This window comes from Rhipicephalus microplus, chromosome 3 (assembly GCF_043290135.1).
Source record: "Rhipicephalus microplus isolate Deutch F79 chromosome 3, USDA_Rmic, whole genome shotgun sequence".
Classification (NCBI taxonomy): domain Eukaryota; kingdom Metazoa; phylum Arthropoda; class Arachnida; order Ixodida; family Ixodidae; genus Rhipicephalus; species Rhipicephalus microplus.
In genome coordinates, this window is record NC_134702.1 from 86330317 (window position 1) to 86352579 (window position 22263).

The window sequence follows — 22263 nt, forward strand, 5'->3', positions numbered from 1 at the left end:
CGCCGTTCGTTGCAGCTCCCATAGACACTGGCGCCAGAGTTCCCTCTAGTGTATATTTAAGAAACTCTATGCTGTGCCCAGCGGGTCCACTCAAGCAAGAAGAGAGACGCACGCATCGCGTTCCATTCTGACCCTGCCATTTGCTCTAAAGGGAGGGCGTGCGTTCTATTGGTAGATTCCCTTCTGTTGCCCTCCGCCAGAGTGGAGTGCTCCTGCGCAAAGTTCGTGGGTCACTCTGAATCCGCCAATGAATAACGCCATGAATGACCGTCTGCTGAAATCGCTCCGAGTTTTCAGTGACTCTAGAGAATATGAAAACTACGCGCTATATTTAAGGTCCTTGCCTGCTTCTGCAAAACTCGGACCCAATACAAAGGCAGCACTTATTAATTAAAAAAATACATACTTAACTTGTACATTTTGCAAATGAATATAAATTGATTTCCCTAGTGCTTCAGTATGCCAGTGAACAAGACAAACGGCTTCAGCGAAGGTATTTATCATTTGTCAAGCGGCAGCTTCAACGAATTCCTTTTTGTCAATTTTGAACGCGCTACCTTTGAGACAAATCGGAAAAGAAGCTATTAAACGACAGCACTTTGTTTGAGATCCTTTTTGTGATAATAAAGAGCAGCGTTAATACTTGCACTGTCGGGGCGAAATTCGAGGCTACAGAATATTGATTCAAACACACAGACGCAGATGTCAAAGATAGTATATGGGATGGTATTTATATCAATTGTGGTATATACAACGAATAACAATGCCTGTATTATTCTTGACATTACTGTCTCTTAGTTCCATTAATATTGTGCCTACCAGAGAAATGCAAGGCCTTAAAATCCCGCTTTTTGGTTCATTTAGGGTGGCAGCCTGTTTTGAATAAAATGTAACCTCTGATAAAGTAAGTTAAAATAAGCTCTCAAGAATCTTCAAAAATAATATTGGTATAGCTACAGTGCAGTCCCTAGAAAAGTTTTCTAGTTAACCTTCCACGGGGAGTAATAAAAACGTTGCTAAATTTGCATGCAGTGCCCCAGTTACAAGCAAAACCAATATGTGTGGGCTTTCCCAGCAACCCACCGTCCTACCTGCGCCCAAGACCCATATTCTTTTTTGTTTGCCTTCCCTACGACGCGTTTTTGTTACTGTATTTTTCGGATTTTTGAGGTTTTTGTTGTTTTCGTATAGTTAACCGGCCTGATTTCCATGTTAAACGAGCGGCGTGACTAGCATCATGGCGTGCTCGATGAATATACGAAGCCCCGTCTGCATTTCTCTTTTCCACGCTATCTATCGGCGACTGGCTCGTAGATCGATGCGTCGCGGACTGAAATAGTGTCGGCCCGATGGGTGCATCAGGCATCACATATCTGTTGCCTTGACTGTACCTTCCCACTTTACTTTGCCAACTGCAGACGCGCATCGAGATTTTGATAGATGGCGTATATAGATTGAATAGGCTGTGCGTTCACGTCACGATTAACCTGCTGCGTATAAAGATGGAGCCGAAGTGTCGGAACGAGCATTTATGATTGTGAAAACTTTGATGCCAAGCGTTCTAGCCGAAAGTGAACGGCCTGTTTTAAAAGCAGTTCCTATAGGAGAGTAGGTTAAAAAAGTTATATTGCCACCTGAAATTAGAATCAAAATGTCTAGCGACTGTGATTTCGAATGATAACCTCAAAATTTGAGAACACGGTTTGTGAGGACCATACTTTACTTACTCTCTGAACACTACTACGACGTAGTTTCCATTGGTGAAAGAAAGCTTACCTAGTAGCTATAAAAAACATGGTTATCCCCATCATACGTGTCGGTGTAACACGAAAGTTAATCTTGTTCTTACAGAAGAAGTTCAATATTTGCCGTACACTAATATGAGAGCTGGCACACTGTCTCTTGATGTTTGACAGCTATAGCGTCTTTTATTGATGAACCCACGTTGAAGCTCAGTCATACACCTCCATTCCGTGGACTAGTGTCTATGGCCAATGATTAAATAGACCATTGTGGTCACAGGTGCTTGGGGCGAAAGCGGAATCAACGATTGCGGTGGTACAGTCAGAAGAGCCGTGTCTGAATGGACGCCAAACTCAGGCCAAAGCTGCCAGTCGCGGCATGTTAGATTATTGAACGCCACTGCCCGACTAGACAGAAACGCAACACGCATCGTGTGTATACGCAGTTGGTCGGCCACGATTTTTCTTGGGGTGAGCGTAAGTGGGGAGTGGTAGCAAGTGGTTTTTGGAGAAAATGAAAAAGGCTGCTAATGTTTTGTGCCTGATGGCGACATGGCGCCATGCCTTGTAGCGATGGCCGAAGAGGATAAAGAATACATAATCTCCCGCTAAAGTGAACCATGTATACAGCGGGTGGTAACGCCTACACTGGCTTCCCGCGGCGTTGCACAGGAGAGAAACCTGGGGAGGGACAAAGCCACTGATCTCTACTAGGAGGAGCGGGATGGCGCATTGAGCGCGCGTGGTTGAAGCCACCTGAAGCTGCCGTTGGTGTCCCGGAAGCCACCGCCATTAAAAGTCGCCTGATGCCGGCATTAGAGCTTTTTTCTTCTTTTTAATGAAATGCGGACCTGTAGCACAGTTAACTGTTCGGATCGACCTAAAATGTCATCGCGAAAGCATTTCAAGCATAAGTACACCAAAACTATATTACTTTTATTGCAACAGCAATTATATGAACCCTCTCCACTGGATTTTGCCGCCGGCGTCAGTGTCGACGTGGGCGTCGCCGTTACTCACCGTATATGTATACGTATCTATATATAAAAAACCGCAAGAAAGAAAAAAATACTGAAAGAGACTCCGGTGAGAAGAATCGAACGTAGAACCTCTTAGTCATGAATGCGAGGCGTTAACCAGTGAGCCCCCAAGCAGCACGTCATTCAACGTTCAAACAGCAAGATATTTATATCTACCACTTACCGCTGGTGGTGGGCATCTCAGGGGGTGGGGGTGGGACTATTGTGTTTTCAGCCAACGCCGACTAAATTTCAAGGCCGAAAGGCTGCCGCAGTGACGTCAGAGGGTGGGGGCCCAGTTACGCCGCGAACGCGGCGGAAAGCCTGTGTTTCGTTCACGTTTTAGGAGAACCAACGCTCCCGCTCTCGCAGCTGCTGCGGCTAGATGGGGCCGAATAAAAGATGTGGAAAAAAAAGTCTTACTGAGCATGCTCAGTTGGGCAACTGGGCCCCCAACCTCTGACGTCACTGCGGGAGCCTTTCGGCCTTGAAATTTAGTCGGCGTTGTTTCAGCCTTACTAGCGTAATGGTGCAATGAGCACGCGGAGGTGCGTGTATAAAGAGGGAACTAACACGTTTTCAATATTACCAGCAAGATGGCGCAATGAGCGCGCGGCGGCATGCGTTCTCATCTTCCGTGCGTACTTTGCCCTTAAGAGTTGAGAAGTACGATGCTCGCTCACAAGCCCTTATCTCGCGGTGGGGACGACTGTAGGTCTTGGCTAGCGTTGGGCTTTCACTATAGAACGTTCACGTTGTAGTTACCGGGCACACAAAGGTCACTACAATTGTTGCACAGTCTCCGTTTGCGAAAAGAGCGTGTTTTTCAAACACAACAAAGTAACAACTGAGACGCTTTTGCTCCACAAAACACACACCTAACTCTTCCTTTCTCAAGCAACGAGCGTGCGAATATGACTCTTTACTCACCCATGTAGAGGTTATCGCTGTCAGGGTCATCTAAAACCTGAAATAAGAGACATCGCAATAAAAAGACGTTTACGAACAAGCGCCGACATCCAAATAACAACAAAAAGTAATATAAGAAGGTACTGGTCAGCTGGTGTGTTGTTTGTGATTAAGTGAACGACTGCGTTTTTGTTCAAACATAAGGAAACACACACACACACAAAACTATTACCACAAACAAGCGTGAAAATGAAATCATGACTTATAGTCAAGAGTCCGACGGAATCCCGTCTGGTCGGGGACAAACATAGTGCAAAACAACAAAAACGCCGACCAAGGTGAAATACACAAAACTTAAGAAGACGTTTCGGCTTCCCACACGGGAGCCTTGTTCACAGTTTTAGTCGCTTGGCAATAAACCTTCTTTCATTCATTTGACTCATTAGTTATTGTGCTACCGTGCTGACGTAATGAACTACTTTTAGAACCTGAAATCTGCTGGAAAATTAGGCACTACTAGTTGCTTTGTCAAATATCAACAAAGCCATGCACATAAACACCATCAGGCAGCCCTATCGCCAAAATGGCCTTCTGTGCTGCTAAATGCTCCAAAGGTGCAAATTATGCCATTAGGCTGCATCTAACGGGAACAGTTAACGCTAACGAGCAAGCTTTAGTAGTAGGTGGAAATACTAAAAAATGCATCTCCGTCAGCAGCCCAAAACTGAATTTGCCGGGGTTCCTCGGCTCGCTCACCTAGCACTGCTGGTCGCTGGAATCTTTCTCGATGGTGCTCTGCTCTGACTCGCTCTGTTTATTTGTATAGAGTCACCAAAGGAACTCACCACGCCTAAACCTTTTCTTTCTACTAACGCAGATAAAAAATTGGCTCCTGCCATGAAGCTATAAAGTTAGAAAGCCGTGCGAGATGGCCTGGACCTATACAGTGGTATGCGCGCTTTGCATAGCTCAGGTACTTCCGCAACATGCTTCTCTCCTTGGAGAGCGGCAGTAGGGTTAACGGCCTTTATTATTACAATGCAAAAGCCGCCGCCGAGGCAGTATTTCAAGAGTCACATCTGAATAAGTAAACGCTGTATTTTCTGTAATAAGCGAGAAAAATGCAATGTAGTAAAAAGTATCCTACCTCAACCAACTTGACAATATTTGGGTGGTTCAATTTTTTAAGGACGGCTATTTCGTGGTACACTTGGTCCAAAGGATTGCTGGTGCTGTTGCTGCGCCCTCTTCGAGGGGGTGGCTGGCGTCCTGGTAAGAAACGCGAACAATAAACTTTCGGTTGTCCCGCTCAGCTCTTTAACTCTTCATAATTCATTAAAGTTCGTTGTCTGTCTTTTCGCCTCTTTCAAGAAAAAATGAAAAAAAAGAAGCACGTTAAAGAAGAAAGTATCCCTTCATAAACAAAGTTTAAAGAAAATCTGAATTGGCAGAGCTTTTCGACATTTAGCAAACTTTCATTTTGTAATGCGCATGATTACGCAAATTACAACTGGTCAGCAAGCCCGCTTGTGAATCGACTCACCCGGAACCGAATCGAGCCGTGAGTATGAGCGTCAATAAGCCCATGTGAGTAACATCTCACTGAATTCGAGTCTGAGAGAGTCAGGCTAAACAGGAGTTTCGTGAGTCTAAATATGAATGAGATAAGATCTGAGTACGGGTGACTTTGAGTTGGCGAGCGCCCAGATGAGCCAAAAATTTGTTGCGCGGTTGAGGCTTAGGTAGCCAGATCAAGAAAGCTTTTTGCCAGTCTGAACCGGAGCGAGTCCGTCATTCTAACATTTCAGTGAGCTTGAGTCCCAGTGAGCCCGGCAGGACAGTACGTTTATGAATTGGCGTATGATTCAGACTGGCTCAACATAATCACATAATCTCAGCATTTTTGCGTTAAGAACCTCAAGCTCTTATGAGTCTCAGTGTGCTCCATTTTTTTGCCACCCTGTTCTCATATTGCTAGTGCAATAAACCAGCTACTGAGGAATCAGGTTGTGCTATGTTCAAGTATTTTATTATTGAAGCCACATGCAAATAAAATGGTACATTTTTGTTTGCTTCATGTACATTGCTTGGCGAGGGAATATTAAGTCTCGACAATAGAGAATACTTGGCTAAGTGCCTACAAGTTGTCGTGGTATTTATTTAGAACAGCAGCGTGACAGGGAGTGCTCTTTAAAAGCATATTTTAGTTATAAAGCAATAAAAATGCCAGAAAGAGCTCTGTCCTAATTACAAGCCTTCGATGCTTCTTATACAGAATATAGCTCGGCTAGAAAATATATACAAGAGGTGACAGTGAATATAAAAGTTCGTTGAAATTGCAATCTGATTTTTATATAAACATTTCTCATTGTGACTTCCACATAAACTTACGAAATTAAAAAAAGAACATTAATAATCAATTTGCGCTAACATTACGAAGAAAACCTTTAAATTAAAAGACACATAATTTTTATTTGCTTGAAGAAAACTCACCGAACATTCCAGCCCTCTTCAAAAGCTTTTTCTTGGACAAGATTTTCATTGCCTGTGACAGAACAAACTCGCATTTGATTTCGTCCCCGCCAATTGCAAATGCATGAGCATATGAGTCACATCTGTCATGTATCTCGTAATTCCGATGGCTTTTTCTTTAGCGGTTTTCTTAGTCAATTTTAGGAAATGCTATATTTGAGAATAATTTTGACAATTCAACGTGAGTTCAGAATAAATGATCGACGGTTTAAATTATGTGGTACTCTAGTATGGGAGAACTATAGGCTGCTGTGTTTCAGACATAGCCATTTAACTAGTGGTCAAAACATTCCTCTTTGGTCCTTACCTTATGACCACTGTGTTGTTCCGCTTGTGACATCTTGTCACCTCTCTCAATGTTATTCGTAGTGACAGCAGGCATTCTCAGCTTGCGTGCGTCCAATTATTTTCTATGGGTGCCAATAAACAGTTTATGCAATAGGAGCCGTCTAAAGTTAATCTTTCTATTTCAAATCACATGTTGGACGTCTACCAGATATACGTGTCATAATTAGGCATTTCATCACTGTCATCAACTATAGAAATAAATGAAACGTTAGACCTATGTATGGGACATCAGATCAGATAAGAATACTTGCGAAGTGCTTACATAATGACTGTCGTCTTCTTCGCTGTACGCCAGCTTTACAATACCAAAAGAACCCTGAAATAGAAACGAGCATATTGCGTTAAAACACGCGGACAACCTTTTCCTAGCGAAACAGTGTACGGATACACATATCAGAACAACGCAACCACTTCGGTGAAATGCCATTACCGAAGCTAAGAGCAATGCACCGTGTGACGTGATCTTTACAGAAATTGTTGCCAAACTAGGAACGACAATATCTGTAGTTCATCGAGGCTCCGATATAAGGTTTACTGGCTGTTAAGAATTCTGAAGGGTTCGTCCTGCTTTCCCACCATACAGGCACCATCGAAGTGTTTCATCTTCGCCGCCCAATTTCACGGATCGAGAGCAGGGCCTGCAACACAAAGCCGACGGGAGCAAAGGGGGTTTCGCCCGCACCATTCTCACGGTAGTCTTCGTGGAACCGGCTCCGATCTTTCCTTCTCTCTATTCTACCTATCTCCTTCCTTTCCAACTTTGTTTGCAGCTTCAGTAAAGCAGTCTTTGAACTGTCACCAACGAGTCGAGCTACTCCTTTCGAAGCTCTACTCCTGCGCGCGCGGCTAAGCCAGCCTGCTATTGTTAGCGCACAGCGAAGAATTCGCTTTCCAATTAGAGTCAACCGATGACGATTAGAGCGCAAGTAATGATCTACATTGGCATCGACATTTTTTTCTACGTACCTTTACCTAAGGTGACAGGAAATCTTTGTTCTTCAAGATAGCGTCGTCATCTTCACTCGCCTCCTCTTCTAATACAATATAGCTACCACGAGGCATGTCTGTCACTGCACTGAATTGTCGATCGGACCTTAAAGAGGCCCGCAACGCGTATGAATGCAAAGGTTCAGCACGAAGACATCTTGTGCTCTGGAAAATACCCTATCACCAATTTATATTCTTCCCTCTCGACTATCAGATACTTGTAAGCCGTGTCATTTGCCAACGCACTCGCAGTAACAGAATTTACCATAATTTCCTGTGTGTTGCCTTTCTAAGAGCTACGTACTTTTAATTACTGCTCCAGTCTCCATCCTCTGCAAAGAAACCAACACAGGGCAGTCTTTGTGAGTGTCTTTTCTTACTTAAACTTTTGCTACTTTAGAAACTCCACCCTCCCGCAAGAGCTCGTGTTCTTTTAAAAAAGAATCATAATGACCCAGCAGCGCTTCTTTCTCTGACACAAGTGTGATATATATCAAAATGGGTTGATACCGATTATTGAAACACTCCATTTCTTTATACCTAGCGACATAGAAGGCAGGTCTTTCTTATTTAGGTAACTGTTGTATATAATAGTTAAGTATAAAAATTCTTGAACTCTGTCTCATTCACGAAAGAGCAAAGATATAGTGGTGCAACTCCGCTCCTTGAGGCAGCCAGATAGCGTCACATTGCTGGAGATCTAAATCATGCTGGCGGCATCTTGCGGCAGAAAAGAGAATTGCCACCGTTTCGGTTTTCGAGTGAACCGGTCGCACGCGTTGCTCGCATTCTGCCGCTGTCACGGAGTGGTACGTGGAAGGCGTTCGGCCGAGTGCGTCCCGTCATGCTCGGCCGGTATGGTATGGTATGGTATAGAGAACTTTATTGAAGTCCAGAGGATCAGGCCAGGACTGATGCTGGCTGCTCCCACGTCCAGACAGAGAGGCCAAGCCCCTCTGCCGCCACACGGGCCCTCTGGACAGCCCTGAGTTGATCCGCCAGCTCGTCGCTGTGCAGCATTCGCTTCCACCGCTGTTCACCGTGAGAAGCCGCACCGGTCATTGCCGAGCAGCGTCAGAGCATGTGTTCGAAATTGAGCAAGCACCCACACTTACTACAATAAATCGGAACCCCGCAGTCAGGATTAATTTTATTCATGACGACCGGGTTAGGGCACGTCCGCGTCTGTGGAAGTCTTAATGTAACCGCCTGTGGCCTGTTAAGTCTAGAATGTGGCAAGGGGAATTCCCTGCGTTCTAAGTGATAATGTTTGGTTATGGCGTTGAACGTTAACAGCTGCTCTCTAAACTCCGGAGCGGGAGATTCAGCCACCTCAAGGTTGCGCTTCCAATTATTTTTCGTGGTTGCGGCTTGGCGCCGCATGGTGCCGCCAACTGAAATGCCTCTGTTGGAGCATGTTATTTTTTTTGTATTTAATGTGACGCTGCTCGGGCGCGTGCAGACGCCCGTTCTAAAGGTAGTTTCAGCTCCTAAAAATCTCTTCCTCCGTGGTCTCAGTAAAGCTTTCAGCGTGTTCTCGTTGGACCTTGTGAAAACCCATAACCATCCGGGAGAGACAACCATGAGGCGCACACACGCGCGGTTCAGTCAAGTCTATATCCATCGCAACTGGCAGCATCGCTTAAAGGGACTATAAAAACAACAACAATGAATTGATTTATATTGACACACTGCGCTCTGAGAACTACAATGCCATAAGGTTAACTAGCATAAGTTCGTTGTTAGCGCGGAAATTCAAGGCTGAAATTTCAATTTTAAATTTTGCGTCAAAATCTCTGTGCCTGACGTTAGAAATTTGAAAACGTATTTTTGGTATGTTCATCCCACTTGCTGGATGAAATTTTCCTAAAACTTCGTGATCTAGATTTGTGGGACCCACCCATGACAAAATGCTTCATAAAATGCATAAAACACAATAAACACATTAAAATGAAGATTATTATAGTAAACAAAGAAATATGTGCTTGCTCATGAACTTTCATGGTGTAATGTTTTAGGGGTTTAATGTCAGCTGAAAGTGAGTGTCTTTGCCACTTCAGCAGTCCCCTCACGTGAGCTCAGAATGCTTCTTAGAGAATGTTCTTTATTATCAACGGCATGGCACTTCACGCAGGATGACGCGTTGGAGTGGTTTCAGGACATCGTAATGTTGTTTGGGCAGCTCACCTGTCCAATTTCCTCCTTGAGCCTGTACTGGTTGAGCTGCGTGTAGCCCTTGTGGGCTTCGATGGAGACCCTACGTGATTCGCGTATGCTGCGGCCGAGCCGGGGTGAAGATGAAGGCGAGCTGAATGGGGAGTAAGGGAGTGCCGGATACAACGCCCGCTCTGGACCAGGACCCACCAGGTGGGAGTCCTGCGTACGTGAAGGAGAGAAGGGACAGATGATTGGAATCAACCCGTCTGTGACTTTTCTTGCAAATTTGCGTTCGTGCAGAGCCTTCCTACTCGACGAACACCTCTAGCAATGAGTCATCTTTGACCCCCTCGCGTGTCTTCTTATTTTACTTTATGTAAGTGAATCTCTACAAGGGGGCGCTTCTATTTATCTAGTTACTTCTAGTTTACCTAATAGGTTTAGCTATGGCGACTCTAAATTCTGAAGCGTTCCCTGTGCTAATGTTTATGAACAGCAAATAACAAGCTTGGTCTATTGCGGCCAAATTCGCTAAAATTCATTTTCGTTAGTGCATTTACCTACTGGAGAGCTAGCTTCTGTAATGATATGTCCCGCATCGCAATTGCCTCAACTATGCTGCTGCGAAAAATTTTATGTGAGATGTTTTTTGTCAATATGGGTTACTGGGTCCTACGACGCCATAAATATGGCGTAAGAGACACCACATGCGTATCTTCCATACTTCTCTTGTCAAACGAGTAATGGTAAATGTGGAAGGAATGATATAGCTTTATCATCATTTCTTTCTCAAAGAAGAATAATCTCTCACAGAAAAGAATTGAAACTAGCAAATCCAGGCAAACTAGAGGTTTTACACATTTAGGGAGGTGTTTTATTTATAGGTAAAACGACTATCACTTGAATTCCCACTCAAGGACCCGTACTGGCTCCAACGAAGAGCAGTTGAAACAGCTTCGATGTATATGGTTAGACAAAAACCACTTTTAAAGGCAAAACCTCAATGTTGAGTACGTTGTCCTTGCTTTCGTATCTCACGAGAAAAAAAGAAAACACGTTCTTGCGAATGCATCTAGTTCATAGGCATGCTTAATATTTGTACCTAAAGCACCAACGAAGATGTTTTCATTTTGTCTTATTACCGACGCTGCCATCTTTTACACTACAAAACTCTTCTTGCCACGAATTCACAAGGTTTTCTTGCCAAAGCGTCAGCTATTATTGACTATTACCATGACAACGATCTCGCCATATGAGCAAATGCAACAGGGCGAAGGCGATGTTGCTATACAAGGCGCGCAGAGAAGAAAAGTCAGGAGCATGCTTAATGCTTTTCTCTTATACCCTCACCTGTGACATAGAGTAGGTGATACGCGGCAGTCGGCGCCTTCGCTGCAAGTCTCCGGCTTCCGGCGGGGGGCTTTCGGGGTTCGGCAGACGCTGCGGCGACGGCGACCGCTGCTGCTGCTGCTGCCGCGGCGACGACAACGGAGGCAAAAAGACCTCCGGCGGCACCAGTTCCGGCGCCGTCAGGAACGGGCTCGACACACGCCGGCATGGCGACAGCGACAGCCTAACGCCAGCAAGATGAAGAGCGTTGAGAGTTTACAAAACATATCCGGTATAATGACTGCTTGCCGACACGGTGGCTTCGTGTCTCGATGACTGGACTGGACGAAGATTGAGACTAGGCTGTACGATAGCAGATAACGTTGTGAGCTCTGTTAAAAAGTGCCACTGACACGACAATCTTCAGTAGCCGCTTTTCCGCGTCAAACGGAAGGCCAGGTCATCAACTCTCTAGAGCCTTTACAGAATGCACTTTTAAACTGGAGTGCACCTGGAAATCAAATACAATGCGTTTTTAAAAGCTAGTCTCGGTTACTGCTGTACCACGAGTTGGAAAGGTGGTGTCTTGGGCTAGCTTGTGGGTCATAATAATTGTTATATTGTAAGCTCCAGACAAGCACCAAAAGGTACACGAAGACTAACGCTAACTTCCAACTATGTTTACTGTGCAGAACGCGAAAATATATAGGTTTCAAAAACCACGTGGCAAAACAGAAGTAACACAAAGAGAATTAGCCAGAAAAAAATTCAAAACAAGAAAAGCATACCTAAAGAAAAAGCTCAAGAAATATCGAACAAAACACAGGGCAACTAGTGATATATTTGTTTGTTTTCTTGTTTCCTGAGCTTTCTTTCTACGTATGCTTTTCTTTCTTTCATTAATCGCTATGCTAATGCTTTTTCTATTGCTAATATTTGGTCACGTAATTTTTGTCACAATAAATTTTCATTTCTTGCACAATGAACACAGTTAGAACTTAGCGCTCGTCTTCGTGTTTTTTTTTTCTTATTCTCAGGACCTCACGACACGGTTCTAGCTACTTGTCAGGTACGCGCGCAATATAAAGTGACATTTATACGGCCATTCCCCTCCGTGGATCCGTTCATGATGCACAAGAAGACATTCTGAATATTTTTGACGGCACACTATCTGCCATCTTGAATGTTTTGCGGCCAGACGTGCTGACAACTCGCCACCAGCATTCATACCACAGCCTTACGTCACGATAGCGCAGACATCTCGCTTTTTACACTAGTGAAGGAATCCATTCCTTCCACCTCTTCCTTCCGATCTCGTGGCAACCACAAAGGCCGTAATGCATCACCGTCTCTGCGCAGCTTTTCTGCTACGGGAAATGGCAAAAGATGCCGACGGCGGTGCACTACAGCTCAAAAATTTACGCCATTTCCCGCTAAAGAGAGCCAATAGCGCTAACACTCACACTGGCGGCGGCGTTGAGCACGGGAGACACCTGGGGAGGCGCAAAGCACGCAGCTATAGATCGGTGTTTTCTACTGCAACATGCCAGTCGCTGCTAATGAGTAGTGAGAGACAGAAGGTTCCGATTGCACACAGAGACTCGCAGTCCGCTTCTAGTTAACGCACATGCAGCAAATTTTCATTCCTGAACAGCGCACAGAAGAAACCTCCCACTGACCCTGTTGGTCAAGATTCAGTGTTTACATATATGGGGTGGACAGTGAACGGTTGAGCAGCGCGAGCAGTCGGGTCACTAATTTTATAATTTTGTTTATTGGTCACTTTGCGGAAATAATAATGAGTAGGCAGTGTATTGATATAGGCATCAAGAACTGCCATGTATTTTTTTCGAATACTGTAAAGGATTGACATGTCGAGTTTAACGTCCCAAAGCTACCATATGATTAAGAGAGACACCGTAGTAAAGGGCTCCGGAAATTTCGACCCACAGGGGTACTTTAACGTGCACACAAATCTGAGCCCACGGACCTACAGATTTTCGCCTCCATCGAAAATGCAGCCGCAGCTGGGATTAAATTCTGTGAGTTGCGGGTCAGCAGCCACTATTTTATCTTAGCGCCTAGACGACCACGACCGCGCCCGAATACTTTGAAGGCCGAGCAACCTAACACTATCGTAAGGCGCTCTATCTTGTTCTTCATAAACGGCTGAAAACATGATCGCGTATAGGCATCTGGCGGTTAATCTTTTTTGGTAGTTTTTTTGCAGAATGTTCCAAAAGAACACGATTTGTAAATTAAGGATCCAGTGCCAAAGTACCTCGGACAACTTGAGCCACTTACCCGTATGAAGAATTTATAATGATCATGTAAACCATAAAAATGCGAGCAGTCGGCTTTTTCAATCGAGAAACTCGCAAGCAGACGTGGCCTGCATCGGCGTTGCGAGGCGAGAGGGGAGGGTGCGTAGGAGAGCATAGAGAGAAAGAAGGGACGCCGCAGGACAAGGGTGACAAGCCCTCGGCGTAAGATGCTTCTCATCTAAATCTAATAACTAAACTATGGCACTTTTCACGCCAAACTACATTATTATGAGGCCTACTCTCTGGGTAGTGCGTTCCGGAAGTAATTTCAATTATCCGGGATTTTTTTCTAACTTTCGCCTAAACGGCAAGTACACAAGTTTGCTATCATTTCATCTTTATCCAAAGGCTGTCGCTTTCTTTAGGGATCGAACGCTGGTCCTCGGCTTTAACAGTGCCCCACAATATATGCTCCTGAGCTGAATTGGTAAAGTATCAGATGCATCATTTGAAGATTGTGGATTAGGCCCTCACTAACAGAGATGATGAATTTTAGTCCACTTTAATTCAACCCTATTTCTATCTTGCAGTTCATGACAGCGACTAATGGTCACTTGGCTTAACCTGGCCGGATAGGATGTGGGCCTCATTCAGTTGTGTGAAACAGCAGATCAGTGGACAGTCTCAAAGTCACACCTTTCAAAGTCCTCGGCTGCCGACAAGGACGAAGCGGCGCCGCTGCTGATTTCGTCTGGCGTCGAGGCGGCCGACGAAGACGAGGTTGTGGAGAAGCGAGGCTGCCTCTGTGCAGGCATGACAGCGGCGGCGACGGTCGCCTCTCGCACGGGGTCTTCGCCCGCTCCTTCCCACGGGTATCGGTGCCTGAGCTGCGCGGTGGGTGAACTCTCTAGGGCAGCGCCAACTCCACTGTTGCTCAGGTGGCCCAGGCTCAGTCCCTCGAACAGCTCCTCGCAACAGCGGGGTGGCGAGCCGCTTGTCGCGGCCGCTTGTACCTTGCCACGGAGGGGTTCGTCATCACCGCAGTCTTCAACGCACGGAGGCCTGAGATTGCATCGGCAGTATTTCGTCTCATGAGAAGACAGATCACTCGGAGGAAAAAAAAAAGCATTTTGGAAGAAGTAAACTCGGTTTGTTGTCTATAGACGGTTTTCAGGTCATAAGCGTTGTACCCAAGAAAACTTCCGGTCGCCTCAAATACCAGTTTCAAACGTAGAAACTGAAAGCACGTTTTCAAGTTCCTTTTAAATGTAACTTCCCTCTTTAAATCTTCGGATGAAACAAACGTGCGTAAAGTTCAAGAGAATCTCTCGTAGTTTGATATAGCTCAAAAGATCATTCATTTGAATATATTTTGCCAAATATGGGAAAGAAAGTGTAAAAACTCAGCGGGATATTTATAACGCTTTTATAGCCAATCGATGCTATTCTGGCACATCGGTGGGCGAAACCGGACGTCATCAAGGGGCTGCCTTGTAAACAAGAAAAGAATATGAAGGTTACAACGGAACCACAGGAGGGACATCGGATGCAAATGATTTCTTTTGCTGTAACAGCGAGTGGCCAAGGTAGTAATAATTCAATGACACCACCAATTAGCCTTAAACCTGCATCATTTGTTGACACTTCATAGCTATTGCAGCCATTATTCATCTCTTAGTTAACCCGAGACAACATTTGCCATCTTTCAGGCCATTTACACCATACTAACCGACGCTACCCTGTGTCAACTTGTGCTGGTAGAGAAGAGTAAGTACTGTACGCCATGAAATCATCAGTCCAAATTTATGAAAGAGTAAGGGTACGAAAAGAGGGGGGGGGGGGGGGAGTGGACAACCTTGTCGCTAGTGATGCCCTCAGTGTGTTCATTAAAACCTTCTTTCCAGAACGCAAATAAAGTTAACCTGTCTCTCTATTTGCAGCTGAAAAGGGTCACTATTCCCCTAAAAAAAAAAAAACGTTGTTACACAGTGGCGGTAGGCATGAGGGGGAAGGCGTTTACAATTTTTGTTCTTCATGTACTGAGCATATAGATGGTGATTCACGCATACGAAGGATATAAAGGAGGGAAGGCAGGGAGCTGAACCAGACGTGCGTTTGCTTTGCTACCATACGCCGGGTAAAGCGATGAAGGAATTAATATAAACAAATGAAGAATAAACAACGAAAAGGGACGAAAACGAACGCTTAAGTAGGCCTAAACCAAAACGATATCAAATGACATAGGTAACAAATCTCTCTATCTATTCATAGTTCTTCGTAGGTGTACCTCTAATTGGGCGTTTTTTTTTTAGTGTTTAAGATGTAGCATAAAAAAAACAGAGGCACGCCTCATATGTATCGCATGATGTGTGCACGTGTGTAACAGAGTTACGCATGCAGTGTAAGAGACTACAGCATTTTTTTTGTGACAACACGCTTGTTGCAATAGTATAAACGCGAAAACAGTAACAGAACAAGCTATTTGATTCTTTCTTAACCATTCAATTTATGCCCCCAGGTTACCAAGCATAATGAATACGCACCTGACTGCTTAGGAAGATCGTCGAAAATATCAAAGCTATGTTTTACACTTGAAACTACTATCGGTAGTATTATGGGGTAAAAGTTTCTTGGTCACATATTTGTTTGTATTTCACAGCAGGTATTATAAAGCATTATGGAGAATATAAACGTATACTATGAATCGAATAGTTCAATCACGCAACGCTGCCAGTAATTTGCACAAACGGGGCAGAAACAATATCAATAAAAGAGACGCTCCTGACACGTTAACTTTGCAGCTCTTAAAATTAGACCTAAAAACTGCCCCTGTATACGTTTCGAGATACCTTCGATCTCGTTTTCAGGGGGTGACGATTTTGGTTGGCTCCAACAGCCACTGAGAAAAGTCGCTATCTGCAAAGCCGGCCGGAAAGTCATCCTCCGAAGACGAGACCGAATAAGATTAGAAACGCAGGGCCAGTTTTCAGCTTTATTATTAAAAACTGTATACGAAACGTGCCTGCAGTGTATTCATTCGTGTTTTTAAGTCGTCTTCCTTAGGTAATATTTGATTAGTATAAAAAGGGAAGAAGAGACAATTCTACTTCTACATACTTGGTAATTATCACCTTTGGAATATTAACCCTGGAAAAGAATTAAGATTTGTTACATGTCTCATAGATTCCCTTGAAAGAGGAGCTTAAAAGTTTTGTTATTGTTATATAAGCTCACCGCTTCAAAGAGGCAGGTTTAACACTGCGGCAACTGCCACGCCGCCTGTCCAAATGCATCTGAAGTGTAAAAACGTTTTTATCAGACATATTGACGTGAACTAAGTCAAGTTAGCTTTACTTAGAAGAAATTCTAGTTATCAGAAGTTTCAAAAGGCCTGAAATGTATAAAATTTATAAAAATGCCTAAACGTACAGAATCAAGGTGTTCGCCAATTCGTACATATCTGCCGGAAATAGAATTCGGGGTTCCGTAAGCTGCATTTCTGGCAACATATAAAGCGTAACAATTTTAGATTTTGAAATCCCAGCTTACCTCAGTTTTTTACAGCAGGTAAATTTCCCCAAAATTGCGTTCATATATTGGCGCCTTACAATGCAGTGGCATATTTTTGTTAGTTTTATACACTCTCACTTTATTGTTATCTACATTTAAATAAAAACATAACTTTTCATTCCTGGGTTACAACGTGCTCAATTTGGTTGCCTGTATTCGTGAAATTTATCAATATTCAAGGCCAAATCGAATGATTCATATACAAAATTCAGTTTAGTGATTCTTTAAAACAGACTTTTTTTTCGCATTTGAATGAGTCTGATAGCCACGATCGATACATTCTATTATTTTCACTGTGACGAACTTGGTGCAGTCGCTTGCGCTAGCTGCTGCGACAACGCAAACATTTCCCTATTTTAATACATTTTAAAGTTCAACATTTGAACCTAAAGCGGGGGCCTCTTGTCTCAACAGCATAAAACAGATGCAGTTTTAAATGTTTTAAAGAACAAAGAAAATATAAAATTTTTCTGCACTTACACAACCACTGTAAAGATAGGACATATTACGGCTTTCCCGTCGATATACGAGTGCTTGAAATTTCTGCCGCACGTTTCGTGTTATTTTCACGTGTACACTTCAATCCTGAACAAGAAACAGCTACTATACGAACCTTTACGAACTGCTCGTCTATTTGTACACGAAGTTACACTACACACTGCGCAGAGCGCGAGCTCTTCTCTACCTGTCGTTCAGACGAATGGTTTATCTTCATGAAACATAGGAGGGCCTGTATTAAAGGTATCTTGCCGAGAAGCTCCTCATTAGTGTCCGTACATAGGGGCAACCGTACGTAATTACGAATGCGATGACCCCGCCTTCATTAGGTGGGCACTAAAGTTCAACAAGATGCACTTCTCTTTGCGTGGGTGATGTGTCCCTAATTAGTGCGCCGAATCAGAAGTGATTATTTTAAACAAAAAAAAAAGGTCAGGTCACGAGCGAGTGAATTTTTTGCATTGAAGTTCAATTGCTGCACGTTAACAAACTGCTTGAAGGTTCATGTCCTGTGGACGTACGAGTATGTAAGCACATACGTGATATTTGCAGTATGGCATACATTTTGGACGCGTTGTTTTGAATTGTGCATGGTCAAGCACAAAGACAAACTGTCCGTCGATTCGATTACATTTATTTTTCTCTAATGTAACGGCTCATTCACTTCTCTCGTTTGTTTCACAAAACTTCTTCTTTCGTCAACTTAGTAATAGCCAGATTTCTTCACTATACAGAATCAGTCTTACCACACAATGATAGTGCCCTTCTCAAGTGCACCTATGTGTCTTGCACAAAATTTATCTCTTGTCTGTTCTCCAAGCTTGCCCTGGACCACATGTATTAGTTGGGGATTTTAATGCACATCATCCCATGTGGGGTTCTGCCTCAATGAACACCCGCGGTAGGGACATTGCCGATTTTGTGCTCAATCAGGGCCTTATGTCCATTAACGATGGCTCACCTACTTACCTCCGTGGCACATCGTACAGCAGCTGTCTAGACGTATGTTTTGTGAGCAGAAGTCTCTTGCCTACCACCTGTTGGTTTGTAGACGTTGAAACACATGGAAGTGACCATCTCCCTACATATATACAGCTAAAAGGATTCCGTCGTTCGTCTCCTCGGTCTGTGAAAAGCGTAGACTGGCCAGGATTCCAAGCTTCTGTAAATGCTCAGTGCGGGAACATTCAATCTATATCTGAAATAGAAAGCCTAATTGCATCAGCCTTAACAACGCATACGAAACTTGTGAATGTGTCGCCACCAAGATCACAACTTGACGCACAATATGAATACCTTCGTGCAATTCGTCGCCGGGCAGAGAGAAAATACAGGAGGACGAAATCACCATCTGACCTATCTACAGCACGCCAAGCACAACGACATGTATTGCGACACCTCGATAAGCTCGATAGGGAACGGTGGAGGGTATTTTGTAGCTCTCTTGATCCCAGAAAACCCTTGTCTCGAATATGGCAAACTGTCCGAAGCCTTCAGACGCCCACTCAGCAGTTGTTCCCTTTCCAATCTTTGGCTCTAAAGCAAGGTCGACCTGAAGTAGAGGTTGCAGAAGATTACTGCCACTTACTCGTAGGTATGTCCTCCTCATCGATATCACCTTCGTATTTAGCCTCACCGCCATCCAGCGACGATCGCCTCGACTTACCATTCACAATGCACGAACTCGACGCTGCGATTTCTACGTCCCGACGGTCGTCCGCACCAGGGCCTGACGGAATTACTTATTCGGCTCTATATCACCTCAGCCAGGAAGCAAGGCAGGCTCTCTTGTCGTTCTACAACTCTACGTGGGAAACGGCGACAGTCCCAGAGAGTTGGAAGTGCAGCCGCATAGTGGCCTTACTGAAACCAGGCAAGTGTTCACACGAGTTGTCTTCTTATAGACCGATTGCCCTAGCCAGTTGCATCGGTAAGGTGATGGAACGCATGATGCTGGCAAGATTGGAATGGCTGCTGGAGAATAATGTCGGCTTACCAGATTTTATAAATGGCTTCCGTAGGGGTCGATAATCTATAGATGGTGTTGTAGATCTAGTTTCTTCTGTTGAAAAGGAAAAACAACGTCGGAGATTGGTAGGGGCCATTTTCTTAGATATAAAGGGCGCGTACGATAGTGTCTACCATGAGGCCATTCTTGACGCACTTGAAGACATCAGCGTAGGTGGCCGACTACACGCATGGATAGGGAGCTATCTCAGAGGACGTACCATTTTTATGTCGACATCCGACGATGACACGGCCAGGCACCTCGTAAGCCGTGGAGTTCCGCAAGGCGCCGTCCTGAGCCCCATGCTTTTTAACATAACACTCATTGGCCTTGAAGCTGAGCTTCCCGACGTTGTCAGAATCAGTGCGTATGCGGACGACATATGCATATGGGCATCTGGAGCAACGCGACCACAACTGCGAGCAAGGCTACAACAAGGCACATCAATAACATCTAAGTACTTACGTCGTCAGGGCCTGGAACTTTCAATAGCAAAATGTGCTGCATTGGCTTTTACGAAGAAATCAATGTCGCGGTACCCAATCTTCGCTCACGGAGCAGTGATTCCCGTGGTTAAGCACCACCGCTATTTAGGGGTCATCATTGATCGCAACCTGTCCTGGTCAAAGCATGTGACTGTGCTGCGAAACAAACTAATCAGTTTTGTGTATGTCCTTCGTGTTATAGCAGGACTGAGATGGGGCCCTTCGGAGAAAAGTCTTCTGCAGTTATACAAGACATTGTTTGTAGGCTATATAAGGTACAGCTTACCTGTGCTTTCCAGCATGCGGGCAACGTGCCTTCGTACTTTAGAGAGCCTTCAGGCACGAGCACTGAGAATATGTTTTGGCCTACCACGGTGCACATCTACCTCTGGCACTATAGAGGAATCACGCACCTACCCTATACAGGTTTACACGTCCTGTGAGCCTTTTCGAGTGCACCTTCGTCTGCTGACCCGACATGCACAGCACCCTTTGTCTTCGCTACAAGTGGACCGGCCAGGCTGTACCTATTCGCGATGCCTCGATACGCATAGGCCCATTATCCCGTCAGGCTTTGCACCTGCCGTAATCCCTGCAGTGCCTCCGTGGACATTGACTAAACCACTGGTGTGCCTTCACATACGTGGAATTTCGTATAAGTCGCATGTTTCTTATATTGCCCTCAAGCAACTCACCTTGGCACATTTAGATGACCGATACAGCGACTCTGTGCACATTTACACCGATGGATCCGTAACTTCATCCGCCTCAGCTGCAGCCTTCGTGATCCCTCAACACGGTATTTCCCGACAGTACAAATTAGATCATAGGTCATCTTCGACAGCTGCAGAACTTGTTGCTATACAAGGAGCCATAAAATTTGTGAACGACCAAGCACCGCGTAAATGGACGATTCTGTCTGATTCAAAATCAGCGCTTCAAGCTATCCATTCTTGCTCAAGAAGAGGCCAATTTTACGAGTTAACGTTAGGAATCGTCCAAGCATTTGACCTAACACACAGGAGCGGTCACTTGATTACACTCCAATGGATTCCTGGACACTGCGGCCTGGTTGGCAACGAAACAGCCGATAGCGAAGCAAGAGCGGCAATATACAACGCTCCTATGTACGTCAAAATACCCTACTCGCGAGGTGACGTCAACACATTGTTGAGATCACTCATGCGCGAATGCGCTGCCACTTACTGGTCGCTACCAGATCACCGGAACAAGCGCCTGCGGGAAACAGACCCCGGTATGACTTTTCGTCTTCCAGATAAAATCAGCCGAAGACATGCTAATATACTGCACCGAATTCGCCTGGGCGTCGCCTTCACTCGCCACTACACCCACCCAATCGGCCGTGCGGACAGCCCAAATTGTGAACGCTGCCAAGTGCGCGAAACGATAGCTCACATATTTTGTGACTGTGCATTATACGTGGCGCAAAGAAAGATACTAACTGCAACGTTGGCAAGGATTGGACGAACACCATTAGAAAGCCACATATTGTCAGCAATGAACGACCAAACAGTGTCAAAAACTGCTACAAAGGCTGTCCTAGACTTTATAAAAACCACTGGACTAGAAACTAGACTGTAGGGTACTATGCTAAGTGGCTACTGTACATACGCACCACCTCTTCTTGTCCCCATCATCACCCTTCATCCCTCTTTCCTTCCCCTTTCCCTTATCCCCTGTGTAGAGTAGCAGGCTAGAGCGAACTAGCTCAGGCCGACCTTTCTGCCTTCTAATAAATTCTCACTCACTCAATTAACAGATTCAGTTGAGCGTCTGGAACAGCTGTGTGGACGCAGCCTGCCACAGGAAATGGCTGGCAGGTAGCTCACGTTTGCAAAGCTGCTGCGGACGCCCGACTAAATCTCTCTGCTAGCCCCTTCGTTGAACAGTTTTGGTGTGTGAACGAGGTGGCACCAAAACAATCTGAAACGATCATCACGCGCCTACAGCTGCTGGCGCATGCGCCAAGTTGCATGAGCTGGTGCTCATTGTTATAATAGCTGGCACCAGAACACGTTCATGTTCACATCATAACAGTCTCGCCGAAATACACTATACTCGGCGGCAACTTGCTGTGGCAGCACAGCCAAGTTTACGAAGCCCAAGCACGCCCTTTTTTACTACGCTTCTGCATGTAGTATACGAACGGTATCTTTGGTATATTGCGTAGCCTAAAAAGAAAAGATGTAAATATTATGTGCAACATTGTTTTAATTATTATTAGGAAACATGACCCGTGCAGGTTTTTTGTTCTTTGCTTTTTCTAGTTTTCTTGCTTTCTGGTGTCATTTCACTTTTTTCTTGGCCCGGTAAACAACGATGCAGCAATTAAAACGTTAGAAAACAGTAACGGTAATAATGACCATAATTGAGCTCACGGCACTGCAGCTGCGA

The 22263-nt window shown here is 44.7% G+C and overlaps 1 protein-coding gene across 1 annotated transcript in view; it reads right to left on the reverse strand.

Annotated features, from left to right (window-relative positions):
• The window catches only part of LOC142803815 (calcium/calmodulin-dependent protein kinase kinase 1-like), an 82093-nt gene that overhangs the window by 49615 nt on the left and 10215 nt on the right, over positions 1-22263 (reverse strand). The window contains exons 2-10 of the mRNA XM_075889942.1: positions 16522-16580; positions 16405-16434; positions 13984-14349; positions 11045-11267; positions 9725-9913; positions 6813-6866; positions 6164-6215; positions 4818-4939; positions 3692-3728 (exon numbers count right to left, since the gene is read on the reverse strand). Of these exons, the coding sequence (XP_075746057.1) occupies positions 3692-3728; positions 4818-4939; positions 6164-6215; positions 6813-6866; positions 9725-9913; positions 11045-11267; positions 13984-14349; positions 16405-16434; positions 16522-16580 (1132 nt within the window). The remainder of the gene's footprint in view (positions 1-3691; positions 3729-4817; positions 4940-6163; positions 6216-6812; positions 6867-9724; positions 9914-11044; positions 11268-13983; positions 14350-16404; positions 16435-16521; positions 16581-22263) is intronic.